The sequence below is a fragment of the Micropterus dolomieu genome, linkage group LG05 (genome assembly GCF_021292245.1).
Source record: "Micropterus dolomieu isolate WLL.071019.BEF.003 ecotype Adirondacks linkage group LG05, ASM2129224v1, whole genome shotgun sequence".
In the NCBI taxonomy this organism is placed as follows: Eukaryota; Metazoa; Chordata; class Actinopteri; order Centrarchiformes; family Centrarchidae; genus Micropterus; species Micropterus dolomieu.
The window spans coordinates 8,014,323-8,036,017 of NC_060154.1; the positions used below are offsets into that span (position 1 = coordinate 8,014,323).

At 39.4% G+C, this 21,695-nt stretch overlaps 1 protein-coding gene across 2 annotated transcripts in view; it reads left to right on the forward strand.

The window, feature by feature from the left end:
• cachd1 (cache domain containing 1) overlaps window positions 1–21,695 on the forward strand; it is a 101,332-nt gene that overhangs the window by 5,254 nt on the left and 74,383 nt on the right. The window contains exon 1 of one of the 2 annotated variants that reach the window (XM_046049802.1): window positions 3,708–3,724. The exons of the other annotated variant lie outside the window; for it this stretch is intronic. Within the exon in view, the coding sequence (XP_045905758.1) occupies window positions 3,713–3,724 (12 nt within the window). The 5' untranslated portion in view covers window positions 3,708–3,712. Of the gene's footprint in view, window positions 1–3,707; window positions 3,725–21,695 lie in introns of those variants that run through there. 2 annotated transcript variants of the gene reach the window in all.

Here is a 21,695-nt window from a genome sequence, read left to right on the forward strand (position 1 = left end):
ATTTTTTGTAGGCCTATTTTAATAAATGGCTTCTCTCTCCTCTGTCTTTCTTTGTTTCAACCTGCCATTCATTTAATCTCTTTTTCCTACGTTCTCTTTTTGTCTGTCTCTAGGCTGCTTATGCTGCGTTCCTTCTCTTTTCCTTGCTTTGTATTGAATCAGTTGCAGAGACTAGCAGAGAGGGGGAGGAGGAGGGTTATGGAATATACAGCAGGACATCAGAATTCCTGCTAGGTTCTCTGCAGTACAACTTCAAAGCCTTCTTGCCTCTTACTGCAAAGCCTGCATGGCTGTGTTCTCTAACAGTCAAGGTTACTATGAGCCTCACCGGCCCTCTGCTACATGTGGGACTATTACTATCGCTCATTCATTCTCTCTTTTGACTTTGAGTACGTTTTTCTCTGTTTTGCTGCCCAACATTGCACATATCCAAGCATATTCTTCTCAATGAATAAAATTAAGCTAAATGTATGTATGAACCACTGTATATCCAGTCTGACATGCTGCAGCACACCACACAGGCCTTGTAGAAATTCACTGCATGTTTAATTGAATAGAAGGTTAGTGTGTGTGTGTGTGTGTGTGTGTGTGTGTGTGTGTGTGTGTATATATGTATATGTATGTGTGTGTGTGTATATATATGTGTGTGTGTATGTATGTATGTATGTATGTATATATATATATATAATAAAATGTTTTCCAGGTGCTATGAACGAGAAGTACATGCATAACCTAACATTGTTCTTCACAATAACACTCCTCCAAAGGGCAAATGGGCAGTTGAGTGTCAAATATATCTGTAAGCACATTCCTGCACTTGTCTTGTTGGGGATATAATTGGGCTCTTTTTGTTGTCCACCCCTCAGGGCACAGAGGCGTGGGAAACAACAATGGCTGTACATAATGATTATTTTTCAAATCGATTAATCAAACTATTTTTTTTTCGATTAATCTAATGACTAATTTGTGTATTCTAAAGAAAAAAATGTTGCCTTTTACTCGATTAACCAGTTTATCCAAAATAAGTATCAAAAACATGTCTAATCATTAAATCAGTATTTTAATCAATCATCTCGATGAAGCACCAAAGAATAATGACAATAGTAGCATATCTAAAAATGAATCCAATTACACTTCAATGATGTGTTGTGATAATAACAATAATAGACATTAATTAGGCTTCTTATTTAAATTTTGAGTAGTGCAGTATGATAATCAAATGTATTTCTGCATCAGTGTGGGGCAAAGAAAACAACTGAAACAATTCACAGACTGCACAGTCATAGATTGTCGTTAGCATTTTGGTCGATCTGGTCTAACCAGAGAGATGATTCGAATGTTAGCTTTGTTCTCATTTTTATTGCAAAGGAGACATTAACTCATCTCAATTCCCAGGTGGTTAGCCTGGATATGCCGCTTCAAGTTCATAGTGTTTTTTCCAAAAATCTTATAACCACATTGCTTGCCTATAATTGGGGGCACTGTCTTTTTGTCCGCCTCACTGTATTTGAAATGGGACCAAATATCTAAGCACCTCTTTCTCCCTAGAATGTGTTCATCACCAGAGTTCGCATCCTACACAGTACAGTAACGTTTTCCTCCTGCACCAGGTATCGCCCCGGTCGGCCAGCATTCAAAGCGCAGGAAAAAACCCCCACCTCTGAATGAACATAATGTTCAAGTGAAAATTTAAAGGGAGAAAGTATGGCCTGTAACATTTTGTCTCCTCATTATACTTAAAAAAAAGAGAGACATTTTATTAACATTTTATTATTATATTATTTTATATATTACATTATAGTGTCATCATTTTTCGTCAACAACATAGCATGTTACTATAGTCAGCGTTTAAGGACATTGTTGCTGTCTCGTCTTTGTGTTTTAGTCAGGGGAAAAAAAGGTTGTTGACGAATAGGCTATATTTCGGTTAGTTTCGTCTGACAAAAGTCTAGTCTGTAATGTTAGTTTCAGCTGTTTTCTCGCTCGTACGTGGCCGTTAAATAAACAGAAAATATAAAACGGCCGAATTACATGACACACGGTGTTACGTTACCATGACAACAGCGGGGCAGAAATGACTTTTAATATGAAGGCGGTCAAGAAATAAAATACATTTTAACGGACTATGTGTTCAAGCCAATAATGTACCATGCTTGTGTGGAGACAGGAAGTAAACAGGATTTGCAGTGCTGCCTTCTACACAAAGTGCACTGGGAGACTTTCGCTTCACGTGTTCGGGGACTGCAGTTGTGATGCAGTGAGGCTAGTTCCAATTCACGGAGCGAGCACCACGTTGTTGAGTGTCTGTCTAAAATACTCCCAAACTTTAGACGGTCTTTTAGCTGGAGCTTGTTCCGGGGGAATCCCTGCTAACACCGGATGCAGCGATGCTTTGATGCACGTAACGCGAGTCGACGTATTTACGTAATCGATTACGTCGACAAATCTCCCCAACCCTAGAAACAACATACATATTATAACCAACTATTCCCCCGTCAGTAAGTCTAGTGTTTCAAATCACAGAACATGGAAACAGACCAAAGGTGGGGAATGAATACCATTACTCGGTTCTTCCCTTTTTGTCATGTGTTAAACTACAATTTTCACACAAACTCCACAATGAATGTGAATCAGGAAACTGAACTAAACTCTTGGGTTCCTGGTTAAGCACCTGTTTATCACAGCATCACTACAGACCCTTGTGTGTAGCTGTAGTTCTACATTATTACAGCTAAACCATCAAATCAAGGTTTTGTATAATTCTGTTTGCTTAACAGGGATATTTAACTTAAATGCTAGCAAAGGTGGCTGCTGATGCTGGGTAAACTGGGGCAGATTTTTAGGATTTTGTTTCTCAATTTGCTCATATTTCTAATGTAAAACCTCCAGAAAAAGGCATTAATTGATTTTTTTTTTTTTTTTTTTTTTTTGAGCCATTTTTCCCAGTGCAAAAAGTTTATTGTCCTATTATTATATTATGCTCCACTAGCAGTTTGCTCATATACACACACAGTTAATTCATACACTGTCTCAACATCAATCAATTTAGTGTTCAATTGAAGTCAAGGAAAGGGAAGTATTTGGTGAAAAGGGTTTCTATAGATCTAATATCCTGTGTTCTCATTTTCATACCAATGACGAGCATGGTCAGAGTGGTGGCTGCCATCGGGGTTTGGAGCCACGCTGGAAAATATGCTATAACCCATTCACAACACTGTATTCCCATTCCACCTCTACCTCTTGTTGTCTCACCACATTAAATGTCTGGTTTTGAAAGTTGTTTTACTTATTCCTTCTGTCTTTCTGTCCCCATTCCTCTCACCTCCTTTCTCTTGCATGGGGTGTTCAGGTTGTCCGAGCAACAGGTGCTTTGCATTAGTCAGCCTAGCATTGCATTGCGATGGCACAACTCTGCGTTTTTAGTCCGACCATAAATTGCAATGTGCCTCAGCGGTTTATGAGCCATTTGTGGCTGTGCTGAACTATCAGCATGTCTGTTCTTTTTCCATTTTAACTGTACCTGTTATTGCGGGGATTCCTTCTTTTTTACACTTCCTTGCTTTCACACAGCTATTGGATTCTTGGTCCAAAGTTGCTACTGATACATGAATACTTTATAACTCCAAATTATACTCTTCTGTTTGTGTGTCCTTTTTTTAATGTTCTGTCTTTTTACTTTTTAGTTTTTCTCCAAACTGAATTGAAAATGTACATGCTACCCAATGTGAGTATTGAGTATACATTACCTTATTTCCAAGCTAAACTTTTCTATAACTTTAAAGTTAGATTGTTTATTTGAAATTTTGAATTGTATTTCTTGAGTCCATTTTTCATGGAAAAACAGGGCTCTCTGCCAACAGCTGCAAAGTCCCACAGCGACATCTGCAATGTTTTAAAACTTGGAATGACTTCGATATCAGTCTTCACAATTCTTGGCCTGTCCAAAACCCAGTGAAACAGCCCAGTTCTGTCGACTATTACCTTTATCATCCTGTTATAATGCAGGAGAGAACAGAGCAAAGGGCCATGTTTTCATTAAATGCGGACCTGCTTGTGTATTTTGGCCTGAGTCCAGACACCGAGAGGCTCAAGCGCCCCTTGCATCCAACAGCTCTGCTCCGCAGTGTCTCAAACCTCCAAACTGAACACTCATTGGACATGGTGAAGTCCTCTGACTTGTTGGATGAAACTGAGATTTAAGTGCTTCTGTCAGATGGATACCTTGTCACTTCAGGGTTTAAGAAAAAAGAAGTATTTCCAATATGTTGAATTCATACCAGTGGTCATTGGTTGGTTTTATGTGTTTATTCTTTGGCCATATCAGCCCTACTTTTCTAATTCCTAAGTGACAACAACAAAAGTTAGTTGTACAGAATCCAAACTTAGTTTTGTTAACAACCGCAAGACATGTGACTTTTCTTTTAGTTTTTAGTAATATGGTCTTTTGTTTTATCTGCACATTGTCCATATTTGTTCAGGCACAAGTCACAGTTATGTCTAACTGTTGCCAAATTACCTCCACAGAGACCTGAACAGACAACATCTATCATTTTGGTCCAGCTTCATCTTTATGTGAATCTACCTGCAGCCCTCTTTCATGTTTAACTTTGTGCTAAAAGCCTGCTGGAAGGAAGATATGGGGAGGAAAACATTTTCAGGGATTTTTTTTTCTCCTCCAGAGCTTTTGGACAACATGACTCCCATTCATTTCAGTCAAATCCCTTTAATTTTTTTGCCTGTGTAAGTACAGCCTTGTGCACTGTCTCCTGGCTCCTGCTGGACTGCGGTCAGGACAGAGCATAAAACTGATGTTCTTCCCCTTCTGCACCAGCTGTTGTGGTTTAAATCTGTCTGTACTGTCGTGGCCAGATCATTTATCTGACCGCTTTTTGATCTGTTTCCCATATCTCCTAGTTGAAGGCCTCTCTCTCTTTGGCCTTGACTGAAATTGGTTTTGCAGTGATTTGCACCCTCCTCAGCCTTGGCTTTTTTGTCTGCTTTTGCTTCTTCTGAGTGTCTCCCGCTTGTATCTTGTTTTGACCTGCCTTATAATGCTAAGCTCCTGTTAAGAATCTAGACTGAACATTTCTGTGTCTGCTATCTTAAGTGTAATATAGTTAAACATGGTCAGATTAGGGAAAATAAAATTTTTTTCCCATTGCAAACATCCTGTTGTGTAACATTAGGATGCCACTTGCAGGAGAGTGTATGTGCACACGTAACTAAGATTACTATGATTATCGGTAACAATTATTTGTTCAGTCTTTTTAAATGTCAAAAAATTGTGAAACATGTCCTAACACATTGCAATAAAACCCATAGATAGAGAAAAGCAAGAAATCCTCACTTCAAATATTTGGCATAAATTAATCTATGATAAATCGAATTATATTCTGTCTGCTGATTAATCAACTAATATTTTCAGCACTAATTTTCTGTGTATTGAACAGGGCCCTGTGCATCAGTGCACACCACAGCCTTACAGGTTTTCTGTGAAAGTAGCCAACTCTTTCCTCTGCTTATTAAACAGAACTAATTAACTGGCTGTGTTTAATCAGCTCATTCGCTCTTTATTTCAATGATTCTCCCTCTCTCTATTACCTCTCTCACTCTTTAGCTCCCATTCGCTATCACCCCCTCTGCCTTTCTTTACACACACACACACACACACACACACACACACACACACACACAGCGATAACAAATGCACTCAATGAGTGAGCGAAGAGGATCTTTATTGGTGATCCAGGCTTTGTGTGTTTTTTCCTCCAGATTCCTGCCAGTGTTACTTAGTTAGCTCCAACAGGGCTGACCTGGCAGTGTGAGCCAAGGGACCCCAGGCCACCCCTTAGCAAGTCAGTCTCTTCACTCGCCACAATGGGCAAGACTCAAAATGAACTCTCGCTGAAAGAGAGAAAGAGGGAAAGGGAAGGGGCAGGGGCTTGTGGTGAAGGGAAGGGGGCAGTGAGCAAAATACCCAATTGGGAGGGCAAGGAGAGTAAAGGGGCCAATTCCCTCCCCCAGACACCATGCATTTGTAAGACACCCATCCCCCTCACAATGTACACACATGCACACACACTCCTGCAGAAGAGGCTTTGCATTTGCGATGAGGAGAGAGTTGAAGCTCCTACTGTGGAGAAGCACATCAGACTGTAGGCGCTTTTCGACCAGAAGTATCAGGGACTTTTAAGTCCCCAGGTTTATTTTCAAGGAACCAAAAACGTCCCTTCATCCAACTGTGTGCGTTTCCACCGTGGTCTGAAGACATGCAAAGATTAGACAAATTATCCAGCAGACGTAGGCTGTAGGCCTGGCTGTACACAGTGATGCACAGGCATCAATATTTGTAACCACGATCCATGAGCAACATTTATAAATGAACATCAGATTTGACTGGAATATAATGACAAACTATAGGCTTAGCTTGACCATTAAAGCAGCTTTTTTGTGTGGGAAGCTATAATGAGGAGATGCGTGATAAAGTTCGTTACACATTTAATAACAAACTGGATAAAGCTGTAAAGTTCTTAAAATAACTCCAGCACAGAGAAAGCAACACAAACATAAAATCGCGACAGTTTGGAAGGTTATTACAACATTTCCAGCCAACAAATGCTGGAGATCAGCTGCAGCACTCGTCTGTGTCGCCTTAGTGTCGGAGGAACGGGATGTTTAACGAGCTTTACCTGCTGTAATCAGCTGTTCCACTTGTTTTGGAGCAGAGGGGACCGACTTAGTCTCCTTGTAGAAACTTCCTGACTGATGAAAACTCAAACCAACAACTTCTGACCCAGTATTTAGCGTAACTCCATCAGCTGTTTGCTGTAAACACACTGCTGAACGCTGGCTGCTGTTTCCCAGCTATAAATTTAATGCCGAAATACGATCTCAGGCGGACATCCGTGTGGATAACAAACTGGATAAAACCATCAAGTTCTTAAAACAACACAAAAATAAAATAGCGACAGTTTTGAATTATTAAAACATTTCCAGCGACAAGAGCTGCAGATCAGCTGTAGGACTCACGTCAGTGTCGCCTGAGCTTCGGAGGAACGTGATTTTAACAAGCTTTATTACCTGCTGTAATCAGCTGTTCCGCTAGTTTTTGAGAGGAGGAGACCGACTTCAGCTCTGTGTAAAAACTTCCTGAATGATGAAAACTTAAAAACAACAACTCTGGACCCATTTAATGCCGACGATTGATCTCAGGCGGACAGCGGCGAGACATGTGGGCTATTTGACTGCTGATTGTGATTTATTGGTTTGCAGTGGTGGAAAAGTTAAAGCCAGTAGCCTCTACTCACCCATTAAAAAATTGCAAGGCAAGCCCCACCCCCCCAAAGCTCGCTCTCTCTCTCACTCTCTCACTCACTCACTCACTCACTCAGGGAAAATGCTAATATAGTTGCAGAGGGTAGGAATGAAATACCGGAAGAGATTGTGTGCAGCAGTGGCAGCCAAGAAATGGAAGTCTCTCATATTGTAAGAACAGACACTGTCACAGTAGTTTGCGTCATTCTCTCTGATGGTGAGGAGTTATGTGACGTCTCTCAAACTCCAGGGTCACAAGGTTGTGGAGGGCAGCTCGGTTTGTCTAACTTTCTCCTCGCAACCATTCATAAATGACCAGTTAAATCTGCAGTCAGTAATTATTAACACAAAACACCCAGTCACTGTTCTGTCAGTTCATTGGCTGCTTAGATTGTGAGTTTTCTCAACAGGTTATTTGCTGGGAAATGCCACCCAAGGTCTAAAGGTGGTACTTTTTTTTCTCTCCATGCTTTTGGATTAGGGTTGAACAGTGTGGTAAGATAATTAAAGGCAGAGGGAGTTTTCAACTCTGGAAGCTTGAATACTTATGTAGACAGAAAAGCAGCTAGTGATGTAGCTAACATCAGACTAGAATGCGGAGGTTTGCAGTTGTCTGCCGTTTTTATGGACTCTTGGGTAAAACAGTTAACATTGCAGACTGGCTTTGCAGGCTGCTTCCAGCCTTAACTGTACTGTACCGTAGGTTTTGAAACGGTATGAAAATTTCATATCACGATTATAGTGACCACAATTATCACGGTTATCAGTATTATCACGGTATTGTAAAAATGTGCCAAAAAATATTAATATGTACTGATACACACACTGAAACCATTTCAGCAAGTTTTATAATGAAAACTACAAATACAATTGCCATTTTGTTTGCATAAAAAATAAAATAACAGCAAATACCTTTTGTAAACATATGAGAATCGTGAAAAGTGTGCATTATCAAGATTTTATATTTTATATTATATAGGTAATACAATGACCCCGTGGACAATTACATGAAAACAAATAAGTCTTTAGAAGACAGTGATAGTAACTGCAATGAGCCCAAAAACTGACATAAATACAGAGGAGTCTGTAGCGTTTCTAGATATGCTGGTTGGTTGACAAAACTGCGTAACATGTTATCACGTGCAGTGGACGAATAGACTCTGCCGACGCACACAGCAACAGAACAACGTGTAGCGTTTTTACAAGAGCAGCTAACACTGAGAGCTTCAGTTTACACGCTGTTAGCAAGTCAGACAGACAAACCAAAGCTAAAAGTTAAGTCACCATGCGTTCACTATAAGGTAATTTTCTTCAATCAAGTTTCCCTCACCGCTCTAAAAACTAAAATACGACCGGACTTCAGAGTGACTGAAAAATCTCCTCAGGGTTGTCTTCCACCATGTTGTCATTGACCCAAAGAAACCCACGTTGCATTCTGCGCATGCGCGCCTGTTTCTGGGAGACGCTGGACAGTGTTTGCCGTGAGATTTTAATAGCGCGGTTAACCGTACCCGGTTATCATGGTAATTAAAATGTGTACGGTAATAATAACCGTCAGGAATTTTACCATGGTTTACCGTTAAAACGGTAATCGTTTCATTGATACTGTACCGTACTGCAAACTTGTTACGGAAGTTAAAAATAATAAAGCTAAGCGTGAAATGACAAGATGTATATCACTTTCATGTCTGTTCCATTAAGCAGGACCTGGGAGGTGATTAGCATAGCTTAGCTTAGCATAGAGACTGAAAGCAGGTAATCAGCTTGCCTGGCGTTGCAAGTTCTGTGGTTGATATCCTTTTTATACTAAAATAATCTTATGATATAATAAAACATTTATAAATAAACTAAGAAGGGGAGAAAAGCCATCATCATCGCCCTTTTCTGTGTTTCTTTAGGTTTTACTTTGTGCCTTGAGGTCTTCTCAACAGTCTGACACGATACAACAGTTCTTAGTTTATCCTTTGTCACCCCCATCTTCATCTTCTCTGCTCTCTATTCCTATCCCTCTCTGTAATTGTGTCCGTAGGTGGTAGTATGTGAAGCTGTCCTGTGCCTTTTGTCTTCTGCTGGTTTGCACCCTTTGAAGAAAAGTCAGGAAGTGACCTGGGCTAATGAGTTGAACTTTGGACTTTCTGCGCCTGTCCCTGTAAGACGAGGCTGATCAGAAGATGAAACGAGATGCAGTGTTTTTATTTTCGCAGAGAAAATGGCTAGGGGGAAAATGTGATACAGCCTGCTAATTAGGAGGCAGGGAGGAGTGTCAGGGCTTTGAGTGTGAGATGAAAAATGGGTAGACTGCTCCAGACACTTTCAATGCTCCAAACACATGTAAACACCCAAAGTCACACTCTTACACTATCTCTACCTACATACACATACCTCACAAAAGGCCCGACTCATGTAAAGCTACATGTGCAGCTGTGTTTAGCTATCAGTGTCTCTGAGCTCAGTCATGTGTTTGCCAAACGACTGGCTTATTTGATCTGGACTGACTCACAAGTAATGGAAGACGAACATTTTCTCCCGCTGGCATGCCAACATTACTCCAGATCACAAAAGAATACAGCTCATTTTTCCTGGCTGTAATAAAGAAAGTGTCCTCTTTCAGAAACTCTGCTTTCAATCTTGGTTTATTCAGAGCGGCAATAAGATTTTGACACGCAGAGCAATGACACACTTGCCACTATTGCACTACCTCACATTCAAGTGAGTGAGCACTGTTTGTTTTTCACTCAGGGCTGAAGCAACCCAGCATTATAGTGGATATTTCCTCCCCATTGGCATGTCAGCCCAGCACAGAAGAAAGCTCATTTTGGTTAGACATGATAACGCAGTCCTTAAGTTTTTAATGTATTCAGCTCAGTGCCCAAATGATAACCATATTGTCTCACGCTGCGTCCCAGACGCAAAACAAAAATTGCTTTTGCTGCAAAGGGACTTGAAATCATCTTGCAGAACATTTTACATCTTGGCCGCCATGATTTTTTCTCTCTAGCTCTCTCAGTCTGTGTGTGCAGGTTCTCTTTGTGGTGCTCTTTGGTTTGATTTCACTGCTAAGTTTAAAAAAAACAATTGGTTGTTTGGTTAAACAGAGAGATAGGATTGTCTGGTCTCTGTGTTTATTATCTTGTTGTTTCACACACTGGGCTCTCTGTACAGACATTTAATTATTTCTTTCTTTTTCTTAAACCAGTTGTTGTTAATAATTATTGGTACAGTCTGATAATGTGATGCTGCTTACATTCCACAATTATTAGATATCAGATTTTCAGGGAAAAGTCTCTAGCACTAAGGAGCATTTGTGTTTTTATGTGTCTGGCAGCAGCGTCAGTTTCATCCTCCTGTCTTCAGTCCAAAAGACATTGTCAGTCTGTGTTTGTGTATGCCTGTATGGCCATCCAGACTGAAATAAGTACTGGTGATCTAGCTGAGAGGTCTAATGTTGAGCCAATAGTATAGCAAGCTACTCTCTGGGTCACTTATTTATGATTTTCTCCCAGTTAACTATTTCTACAAGAAATCTAAATTCAAATTTTATCCAGGCTTCCCCTTCCAAACTTTTTTTTTTTTCTTTCCAGAAGGCCTGCTTGTTGCCAGGTTTGGCTGGCTGGTGCCTTGCCAGCTTTTCTCAAGTCTGTCTAGCGCTGGTGTTGACACAGTCGGCCAGCTGGGGTTTCTGCTGGCATCTCTTGGCAACTGAACAGGAGACAAACCCTGTCTACACATTCTACATTTTATGAAACTTACTTTATTGTGAATAAATTCCAGAAAATGTGCTCTGGCAGTGTACTGCATTAAAACATTGTTCAGTGAAGTTCCACATTTACATATATACCTTTTTCAAAAATCTTCTGTTTAAGATTTCTGTGTTAAGTGTCAACGCTGGTTTTCGCTGTTTACATTATTAGCTACTTATATAAATGTAACTCATGCTTGGTGTATCACTGAAGATGCCACTTCTTATTTTAGATAACAACAGCAACATCTATGCAATTTACAAGCAGTTTTGAACACTTTCCCACACAGTGCACCAAACACTTACGAAGTAAAATTTGTGTGGATTTATAGTGGTCTTGAGGGAGGAAGTTCCTGGATCAGGTTTCTGCAGTATTGCTCTCTGGCTCGTTTTCACACGATTACATGAAAATATCGTGGGTGAATCTGCACGTGTGAAAGAGTCGTTAAATCAGTAACAATCACAAAAACACACCAAACAATAACCACTTAGTGAACTGCTACTGTAACTGATACAATGGCAAAATAAGACTTCAACAGCATCCAGGTTTTAGGAACTTTCAGCGCTAAGGTACCACCGTATCTGGTGTTACCTTAGTGAAGTTGCATTCTGAACAATCCTTTAAGTGAAGCATGGAGCAGCCTCAAACCTGCTCAAGACTGACATGTGAACAAGCCAGATCTCTTACCTTTTCTGGAAACATTAATCCGTCAGTGCTTCTTCTTGTTTGTGTGAATGGGTTTTAGACCGATACTGAGATCTGTGGGAACAGGAACCTATGGATGTTTTTTAATTTAATTGTGAGTAATTAACGATTGTGTGTTAATTTTTGGTGTGTGTGTGTACAGGTAGTAGTGAGTTGGTTTTCATTTCTTTCTGCATGTCTGATGGTTGAGTGATATGATGGCATACTGGACATCATTAGACAATAGCATTTTTTTATAATAGGATTTTGCTGTAGCATTAATATGAAGGGAGCTATCCCTCTTTTGTTGACTCAGGCCACTGCAAGATCAGGACTGCGTTGTGGTAGTAGTACAAAAGTTATGCATCAATGTGATGAAGTGCTTTCATTTATCTGGTGTTAATTTACTGGATTAGCTGCCAGACGTGTCAGTTGTATCAGTAAATGACTTCTTAGTTGAATTTCCATCAAAATTGACTATATCACAATATATGAATGAATGAATTACATTTTTTATTGTTATGCATGCTAGAAGGCCCATCATAAATTCATATAAGACGTAAACCAGTGTGATGTTTATATATATATTCAAACCGTAAAATAAAAAGTCACTCAAATCTTTAGACCTTTTTATTGATGTAGACAATAAAAACATTTACTATGTAACACTGGCCAGACCGAGTAAATATTGGTTAAACAGTCTATCGTGCCTTCTTTTCAAGGTTTTTAGATAATATTAGAAAATACATAAATATTAAACAACCATTCGACTTTTTGAGTGAGTGTAAACCAGAATATTTCAGGGGTTTGGGTGAGCCATTTAATGAAAAATAAACTCCCTTATATAATCATAGTTTGAACACTACAAAAGATAAAATAGGAACTTATAATGCTATTAATGCATATGAGTATATTAAATGACATGCTGTCAGTTCACCCACCCTTATAATGTGAATATATGAATATTGTTAAGTGTTTAATAAGGTCCCAAATCTGGCATTTTGATTGACCGTAGCAGGAAAGCCAATTGGAAGATTCTTTTTTGAGAGGAGCTGTCATTTGTCTTCTGCATACTTCAAAACAGAAACGCTGCTATCCCCCTCCTCATATTCATAACAGCAAAACCACTCATCATTTACATACCACAAACTTGTGGATGTCCTTGGGGAACTCTCTCTCTCTCTCTCTCTTTAGGAAGCACTCAGACTTGAGCTTCTGCACACAGCAATGATCGACTCATGAATGTGAATAGGAGAGGTTTCCAATGTTTAGACAGCATAGGAAAGAAACCTGATGCATATTCAGTTGACAACCGCCTCCCCCCCCCAAATAGGCCTGCCTGCTGTCTAAGAGCTCAGCTTGACACTTGTGAAACATAGACACTGTGTGTGTGTGTGTGTGTGTGTGTGTGTGTGTGTGCGCGCCTATGATTTGCTAGAGTATTAATGAATGTAAACAATATTTTTTTTTCTATGTATTTCAGATTTTTGCATATGAATTTAATGTGTCAGATGTGAGTCCTTGTACAAACACTTTAATTAATTGTAATTTGTCAAATTTTTTTCATTCAAAAGCCGTTTCAGTGCTCATATGGTTCTGAGCTTTACTATGTGAAACACAGTGTGTGTTTGTTGAGGGGGGGAATGACACTTATTACTCAGGGAGTTCCAAATCAGCCTTTCTGCTATTGGGTTTTACTCATAGACTGCATATAAGTGGACGTAGTCATCGTGACATCAGCGGTAGGTTTGTGGACTACCGTTTTGAAGCCTCGAGTTTGGCCGATAGGGCACCGCCATGTTGAGTTTTTGCAACCAGTGGCACCAGACGTGACCATATTTGGACGAGATGGTGGAGCTAACGGCCGTGTGTGGAGCTTGCTAGCTTGCTTATCTTATTGCATCTGTAAGTAACATTAACTGTCATTTTAACAGGGCTGACAATTTTGTCTAGCGAACAACAGTCTTAAAACTAAATGTACCAGAGAAAGGGAACAGCCAACTCCTAAAATGCTTTTTCAACGGCGCTGGTTAAATTTACACAGTGCCGTGGGTACTAATCGCTCTAACCTGATTGACAGGTCGCCATGGTAACAACTTGTCAATCATAGATAATCCTGCCATGAAGCATACTCGAATGTGACCATAATTTACTAAATGAACATCATGTTGTATTGAAGAAGACTTGTAACTAGTGATTGAGACCATAAACTCATTATGAAAGTGTTTACTGAGGTAATAAATCAGTTGAGAAGTATGGTCATTAACCATAATTTCTAATGGAACCGGACTTCTTTTTGCAACCAGAAGAGTTGCCCCCTGCTAGAATGCAGGTTTAAGGGACTTCCGCATTGGATTCACGTCTCAGACCGGAAGCTTCCGGCTTGGTTTTATGGCAAGCCTGTTGGTCCAGTGTTTTGGTTCGCTCTTTTCTTTTAAATTTTATGTTTCAAAGCTGCATAATACACCAGGGAAAATTACCTTGCTTCATGCTTTAAATAATCATTCATACAGTATGCTTGGAAACTCATTTTTGGGGTGTGGTGGGAAAATTTAGTGCTCCAAAGCCATGACATGAAACATTGGAAACTACCATTGGTTCCAGTTTGTCTTTACTCAGTTGGTCCAGGGCACAGAATTTTTTTCCTAGGATAGCAGGGGAGGAGGGCTTGTTTCCCTCCTGTCTGTAGTAGTCCTTGCTGGCAGTTGTGTTCACTCTTACTTTGTTCACACTTACTTTATTTTAATTTTATGCCACTAGTCTAACTTTCATCTACATATAGATGATATATGCCTATATGTTTAAACTACTCTTCCAGCAAGCCTGTTCATACTACTTTGGCAGCCCACAAAAGTGCACTAATGGAAAAGCTATTGCTGAAAGTGTGTTTATGTTCAAAAATATGAGGAACCTCAGATAGCTAACTGTTGTTATATTATCCAGCAATTCATAAATTTAGCACAGATGTTAGCCAGCTTACCAGCTTGTCAGTTGCAAGCTACCTAGGCTAGATTTAAACTGTAGCTGAATAAATGTATCATAACTAATCTAATAGTGACCAGGGCCTGAATTTACTTATTTTTTCGTCATATTGCAAGAACCTATATTTACCTCCCATTTAAGTATATTTGATCTTGTATCAGTAAGATACGTATAGTTTTTACGATTTTCTCCTGTTTACTGTATCGATTCGTTGTTTCTGCTGTTTGCTGTCGATTCAAACTCAACAGCCCACCGATTTTACATTTAAAGCTTTTCAGCATAGGACGGTAATTGATGGATTTTATTGTGAAGTATAGTAGAATCAATTTGAATGAACAAATCTGCGAACAAGAACATAACTGAGAACAACCCTGAGAGTAAAGCCATGGTATGACTATGTTGTTGTAATGACGGGACGTTGTTGTGAAAAGTTAGGTTACTCAACATCTTAAAATGTGAATAGTCATGCCTCTGCAGTTTACAGATATCAACAAGTTTATAATGCACATTTCAGTGGAGAATTAAATGATTTTTCTGATGTCATGGTTGTTTTGATGTGTATCTTAGCTACACCTGGGTTGTATTGCTCACTAGATAAAAGTACATTTCAGGTTGTGTGTGACTCTGGTTTGCAGCCAGTGTGGTAACAATGGCTGTGCTTCACCTGAGCCAAAACCAACAGGTGCACACATTTCTGATCTGTCTTTGTTTGCATTTCTTTTTCCACCTCTGTCTTTCTTCCTCTGTGCCTTTGATCTCTGTGGAGACCCCCCCCCCCCCCCCCCCCCGCGCCACACACACACACACACACACACACACACATTATCTCCCTCTGCTTTTCTCAGACTTACCTCCAAACATATTTTTTCAGATGATTTTACTTACAATAATTTATGAAAAGGTTCTGTCATCAACACCACTTGCTATATAGATAAATATGTCTGTCTTTTTTTGGGATCTTTCATCCATCATTCCTTTTCCTGCTTGCCTATAAATCCTTGTTTCCTTTAGTCTTAATTTACTTTCTCACTTTTTTTGTTCCTTTGCATCTCTTTCTTCCCTACATGTGTCTCTTACGTAGTTCTGCTGACTTTCTGATACAAGTTGTGTTTGTGAATTACTGTGCATTTGCACGATAGAGATTTGTGTATGTGCGTGTATTTTATGTGTGTACTTTGGCATTGTGGTTTCTTGACACAAGTGAGGGTCAACTCATAAACTGGCCTCCTTTTAATTCACTTGTGTGTGGGCATTTGTGTGTGTGTGTGTGTGTGTGTGCGCGCGCACGCAGTTGCAGAGGATTGGCTATGTAGACATGTCAGATGTGTTATTCGGGTGAAAAAGATTTTCAGTGTGTCATGTTGCATAAGCTGTTATTTGCCCTTAGATGCATGATGCGTTTGTTTAAATGCGTCATTTTTATGTTAGTCTATATGACTGTGCATAAAAGTGCTTGTATATGTATTTCTGTAATTTAGCCAAGCATGGGCTGATGTTTTCCTTCCTCACCACAGCTCCCAGGTTGCCTTCCTCAGCACGCTGAGTAGCCAACACAAACCCTGCATCCAGTTAATCATCCCATGTCATGAAGATTAATGTTGTACTCGACTGTGCTGTGTTACGCTAGGGCATGCATTACTCTACTCAGTAATGAATTTTTATATTATTAATAGGCATGTGTATTTTGAGAATTTCTTTTGCCATGTTGTCATTTATGTGTTATAGTAGACACACCTGTTGGCTCTGAATCTTTTGTGAAATTTCAATTCAATCCAATTTATGGTAGTCTCTTAAATCTTAAACCTTTGCAAATAAGCTGAAAATTATCTGCATGGCTAGATGCTACTACTAGAAAACATGTTTTTGTGATATAGTGAATGGACCAGAACTAACTGAAGGACCGTACTATCCAGGGTGCATTTTTGCTGTCATTAGCAACTGCAAAATCAACATTTTCATCACTGAACTAGGTTAGCTGATGCCTTTAGTTAATGTTTTAAGCTATTTAAACAGAAAACTTATGCTAAACCAGTTTGGTAGGTGTTTTAATCTTAAAATGTTTATGATCTGGATGCTACATTAAACCTCCTCATTACTAGACACAGTTGCCAGTTTATTAGGTACACATATCCAAAACAAATGCATTCTAATACAACAGCCCTGTGATGATACCTACCTTCATGAATGTTAAAATGATTAGTCTGGGCTGGAACTTTTTATGAGAGGTGTTGTGTTATATTTTATAGTCATATTCGCAGCTAAAGTAATAACGCAGTTAAATTATACATATATCATAAAAACGTTTTAAAAAGCTTTTAAAATATTTTGTCCATCCCATTTATATCAATAAGGGTAGAATATTAGAAACACTTGAAAACAGTTTCAACAAACTCTAAACACTATATCCTTCATGAGGGTGAGGTTTTTTGCAGGATTGTTTTTATTAGTCTGCATTAGGTTTGGCCGGGTGTATCTAATAAACTGGTAAATGGGTGTACATACCACTTTCTCACACACACACACACACACACACACACACTCTCTCACACACACACACACACACACACACCAACCATGTTTAACACATTAAAATAGACACACATTACATTTGACCCATTTCTTTAAGACTACTGTTACCGGTTAATTCCAGGTTATTGGAATTAACCAGTGAACACGAGGGTCAGCAGGACCAGCCTGCACTAGTTTTGCTTGGCAAAAGCAAAACCAGTATCGTATGTACCTTAAGCCTCTCTGAAGAGCGACCCATGCCTCTATTAATCAGTGCGTGTAACTGCCCTAAAAATACATGAAGTAGAACAAAGCGCCCCGTCTTTAGAGAGACCTTCTAACGGTGGCCAGACATGATCTCACATCATGCTCAGAAACCTGAGGAGGAGACCACCCGTGGAACTTTTTTTTTTCACTCTGTGTCCTATGTCCTTTCTCTTTTTTATCTCTTTTCCATCTCTCCAGTCTGTTTCTCTGTTTTTTCTGCTGCTCCTTCATATTCACCTGCCTGGCACACACACATTATATTTCTTCTGGCCATTTCTAGTCCTTATTCTCCTTTCTTTTCTTCCTCAGTACCTGTATTCCTTACTCAGTTGTTCAGTTTAATTCTCATCACCTCCAAGTTTTAAGGCATTTTTCAAGTTCCTAAAAGCAGCTTCTTTTTATTGTGAATAAAACGTTTTTGTTCAGAGACGTAATTGAGTTATAGTAAAGCCCCATTCTTATGGCACATATTAAAGAAAATATAGTGTCTTAATTTCTTATTATGCTGGTGACAACATTTGTATGGATTTATCTATAGTGTGGCTCTTGTGTACATCTACTGATGCTTGTAAACTGCAAGTCCTTACAGATGAGTCCACAGCATAGGAATGTGAAGATAATCCAGTGTAGTTTGTGCAGACAGTGTAGGCACCCCATCTGAACATCCTTTCACTTGGCTGAGAGCGGGGCTCTGTTGGCAGGAAGAGTATTAAATTTTGAATTTAATGATGAGTTCTTTTACACAATCTTTCAGATCTTTTTGACATTTCTAAAGGGTCAGTAAGAAGTTTTGGCCTTGGTAGGGTGCACCACTAGGGTATGACTGGAACCTGTGGTGTACGAGGCTGATGGCAGGCTGGCAGTGAGTCCTGCGGTGGCTGAAGCCCAGTCCAGAGTGTTTGTGAGAGTATTACTTAGTTTCTACTGCTGTGTTGTCTGTTTGCTTAATGTCATCTCACAGAGAAGACATGATCCTAACGTGTTTTAAAATTAAGGACTTTTCCCTCTCCCAATTCTGTCATTAAAATGTTTGTTTGTCTCTACCCCTGCTTTCTTTGAGTATGAAGCAGCAAACAAGAAGTATTGTAGTTCAAAATCCAAATGTCAGTGTCTCTATCCAAAGTAAACATGCCTGTGACCCCACTATAGACCTCAAGTAATAGTTAAGGGAATATATACAATATATAGCCAACCATGATTTACAGTAAAGGCTCTTTTTTTAGTTTGAACTCCCTCACCCTGAGTTGTTCAAATTAAATGAGCACAGTATTTCATTAGGGTCTTAACTAATTGCCTTAGTCTCCAGTTATTTACAGGATTTACACAACATCGATTACTTTTAGTGCATTCCTATTTTATCTTCTTTTTTTTTAAACTGCATTCCCTTGTGGTGCAGTACCTAATTGAATTTCCCCTTCAGGGGATCAATAAAGGTACATCTTACCTTATCTTATCATCACTGTACACTGCATGAGGTTTAACTACTATCATCCTTTGGCTTTCAGTCTCCGCCATGTCACAAGAACACAAACACCATCATTTATAGACCTTTTGATATGGAGGAACATTCAAAGCCCGTATAAAAACACAGAATTTTCTCATTATCTTGCATTCCTGTGTTCAAGTTATTTGACTGCTGTGTGTGTGTGTGTGTGTGTGAGTGTGTGGTTTTGTTTTCATCCTCTTTCACTCCTAGATTTTATCAGCTTAATGGAGGTGCTCAGGTATGCAGCTTTGATCTGTCTTTGGAAACTTTTCACATTGGCTCCACTTTAACAGCAAGTTGCTATTCCCATAATGCAATCCTGGCCTGGCGCTGCTGCCGCTACAGTATGTGTGCTGCTTTCAGGCTAAAAATCAAAAAGACAAAACAAAAAAAAGTCTGATACCCCATTAATCCTTGTACAGTATTTAAAATATATAGAATGGGTTAGTGCTAAAAAAAAGACTAGTTCATGGTTACTGTGGCCTTGTTTTAATGACTCAACTACTTTGACATCAAAGAGGCGTGTGTGAGGGGAAACTGTAAGGTAATTTACCTGCATCCTATCCCTCTAACCACGTGCACGATGTTGTGTGTGTGCCAGTGAGAGCATATGTAGTTTGTGCTAAGAGGAGAAACCATGAATATCAGACAGAGCTGTGATTTTTGAGGATACCACTACTGTGTTATCACTACTTCTTAACTGTGCACATTGTGTGTCACAGAAGAACTTAATACAATTTTGGCCACAATGTATTTCTGAAATGTCCTTCACTCTCCTTGCTACCCTCAGTGTACACTGTTTATTGATCACAGCCCACAAAATTCATTGTTTAACACCCAAAGAGAGAGAGAAATGCGTACACCTCATTTACACTAAGATGCTAGATGCTAGTCACAATGCCTTATTTTCAGGCTGTAGCTAAGCCACAATTCAGGTGGTACATCACCATCCTTCGTCATGCTGGAGGACTAAATGGACCAATGATAGACATGCTAGAAGTATGTTTGATTTCACAAGACAGGAAGGTAACATTTACCAATGTGTCTAGAGTTGGCTTCAGAACAGCAATTTGAACTTAAAGTTGCGAATGGATGGAAAAATCTAAATATAATCAAAACAAACTGGAGCAAAGCTGTTTGGTTGCATCAACAAAACAAACTGAAATTTATATGGGATAATTGCGTGATGGATCATTTGTACATCTGATGTCTTTGGTTCAGGCACCTCCCTAAAGTCTTAGAGCTTATTGTCTGTGTATTAACTATCATGTCATAGCTTCAAATTAACAAGAAGCCTGGCTATGCTGTGGAGAAGCTGTTATCAAACCAACTAACCATCAAACGGTTCTGCTATCTTGTCTTTACTGATCTCGTCTGACACTGTCCCACTTTTCCACAGTTCTCTCCTCCCTTCTTCTCTCCTCCACCCTTCCTTTTTTCTCTCACATGTGGAAAGCATTATATCCTGTCTGGTGGAGAGGGAGAGCAAACATCCCAGGCAGAGACTGAGAGCCTCTCGGGTAGGTGTAGGGGGTGGTGGAGAGGCCTCTCTCGCTCTCTCTCTCGCTCTCTCTCGCTCTCTCGCGCCATGATGCTGTTTGGACAAAAGGGGTCTTATTATTTCAGAACCAGAGCACCCCATAGCTGGACTTGGACTTTTTTTGCACAGTTTTCTGATGTTGTATAGACCAAATGATTAATCCATAGTAAAAATAATTGTTATTTACAGGCAGCCCTAATACAGAACAACATGGAATTTTGTACCAAAAACCATACAGCTGCTGAACAAATGTTTTCACTGAACATTTGTGTAGTGTGTTTTTGTATTTGTGTTTATCTGATAAATATCTGTATCAAAGGTCCTGAAACTATGGTTTATACCATCAAGGAATATATCTGAAAATGTTTAAATGAATTCCAGGTCTTTACTTGTTGCCTTTTCTGGTATCTTTATCCATGTATATATTCTGAAGATACTTGTCAGTCATCAAGAAGATGTCAAAACATTTGAGGTGTTTATGAAAAGTAGAATTATGGACCCTGGTGGAAGCAAATGTTTTGTATTGCTTTTTTCATAAGTTGCTCCACATTGAAAAGCCATCGTATGTGGTCAGTGTGACACATTTGTCCAACGTCTTGGACTTGTCAGAAGCTGAAAAGGTTCCCAGGCTCCCACTTTATGCCCAAAGCTGGATACCATGGCAGCAGTCTGAAACCACCACCACACCCTTAGTGCTTGGATTAGGGCCCACAAAATTCCAATGTGCTTTGAAATAAATCAGGCAATTCACAAATTGGGCATTACTTTCCTCCAAAGTGCCAATTGATTAAAGTGGGGAAAAAACAGTGTGGGCACATAAGGAATTGTATATTGCTACATCAGATTCTGTGATTGCTTAATCATTTTACTTTCTTTCTTATGGTACTAGGACTGAAATCAGCATACTAGTTCAGCAGTAGCATTTTGAGAGTGAGGTGTCAGTGATTCACAATGAACATCAAATCTAAAAGTGTGCTCATTTAGTGATTCTGTGAAGCAGCACACAGTGCAGGCTAGGATTCAGACTTTGCCTGAAGATCATTGAACTGTTTTATCCATTACAGTTTTAGGTCCTATTACTATGACAACCAAGTTGTGTTTTTTATGAAGATTTAAAAGATAGAAATCATTTCTGCATGTGGCAGCAGTCCTCCCTATTTATTGCCACTTTTTC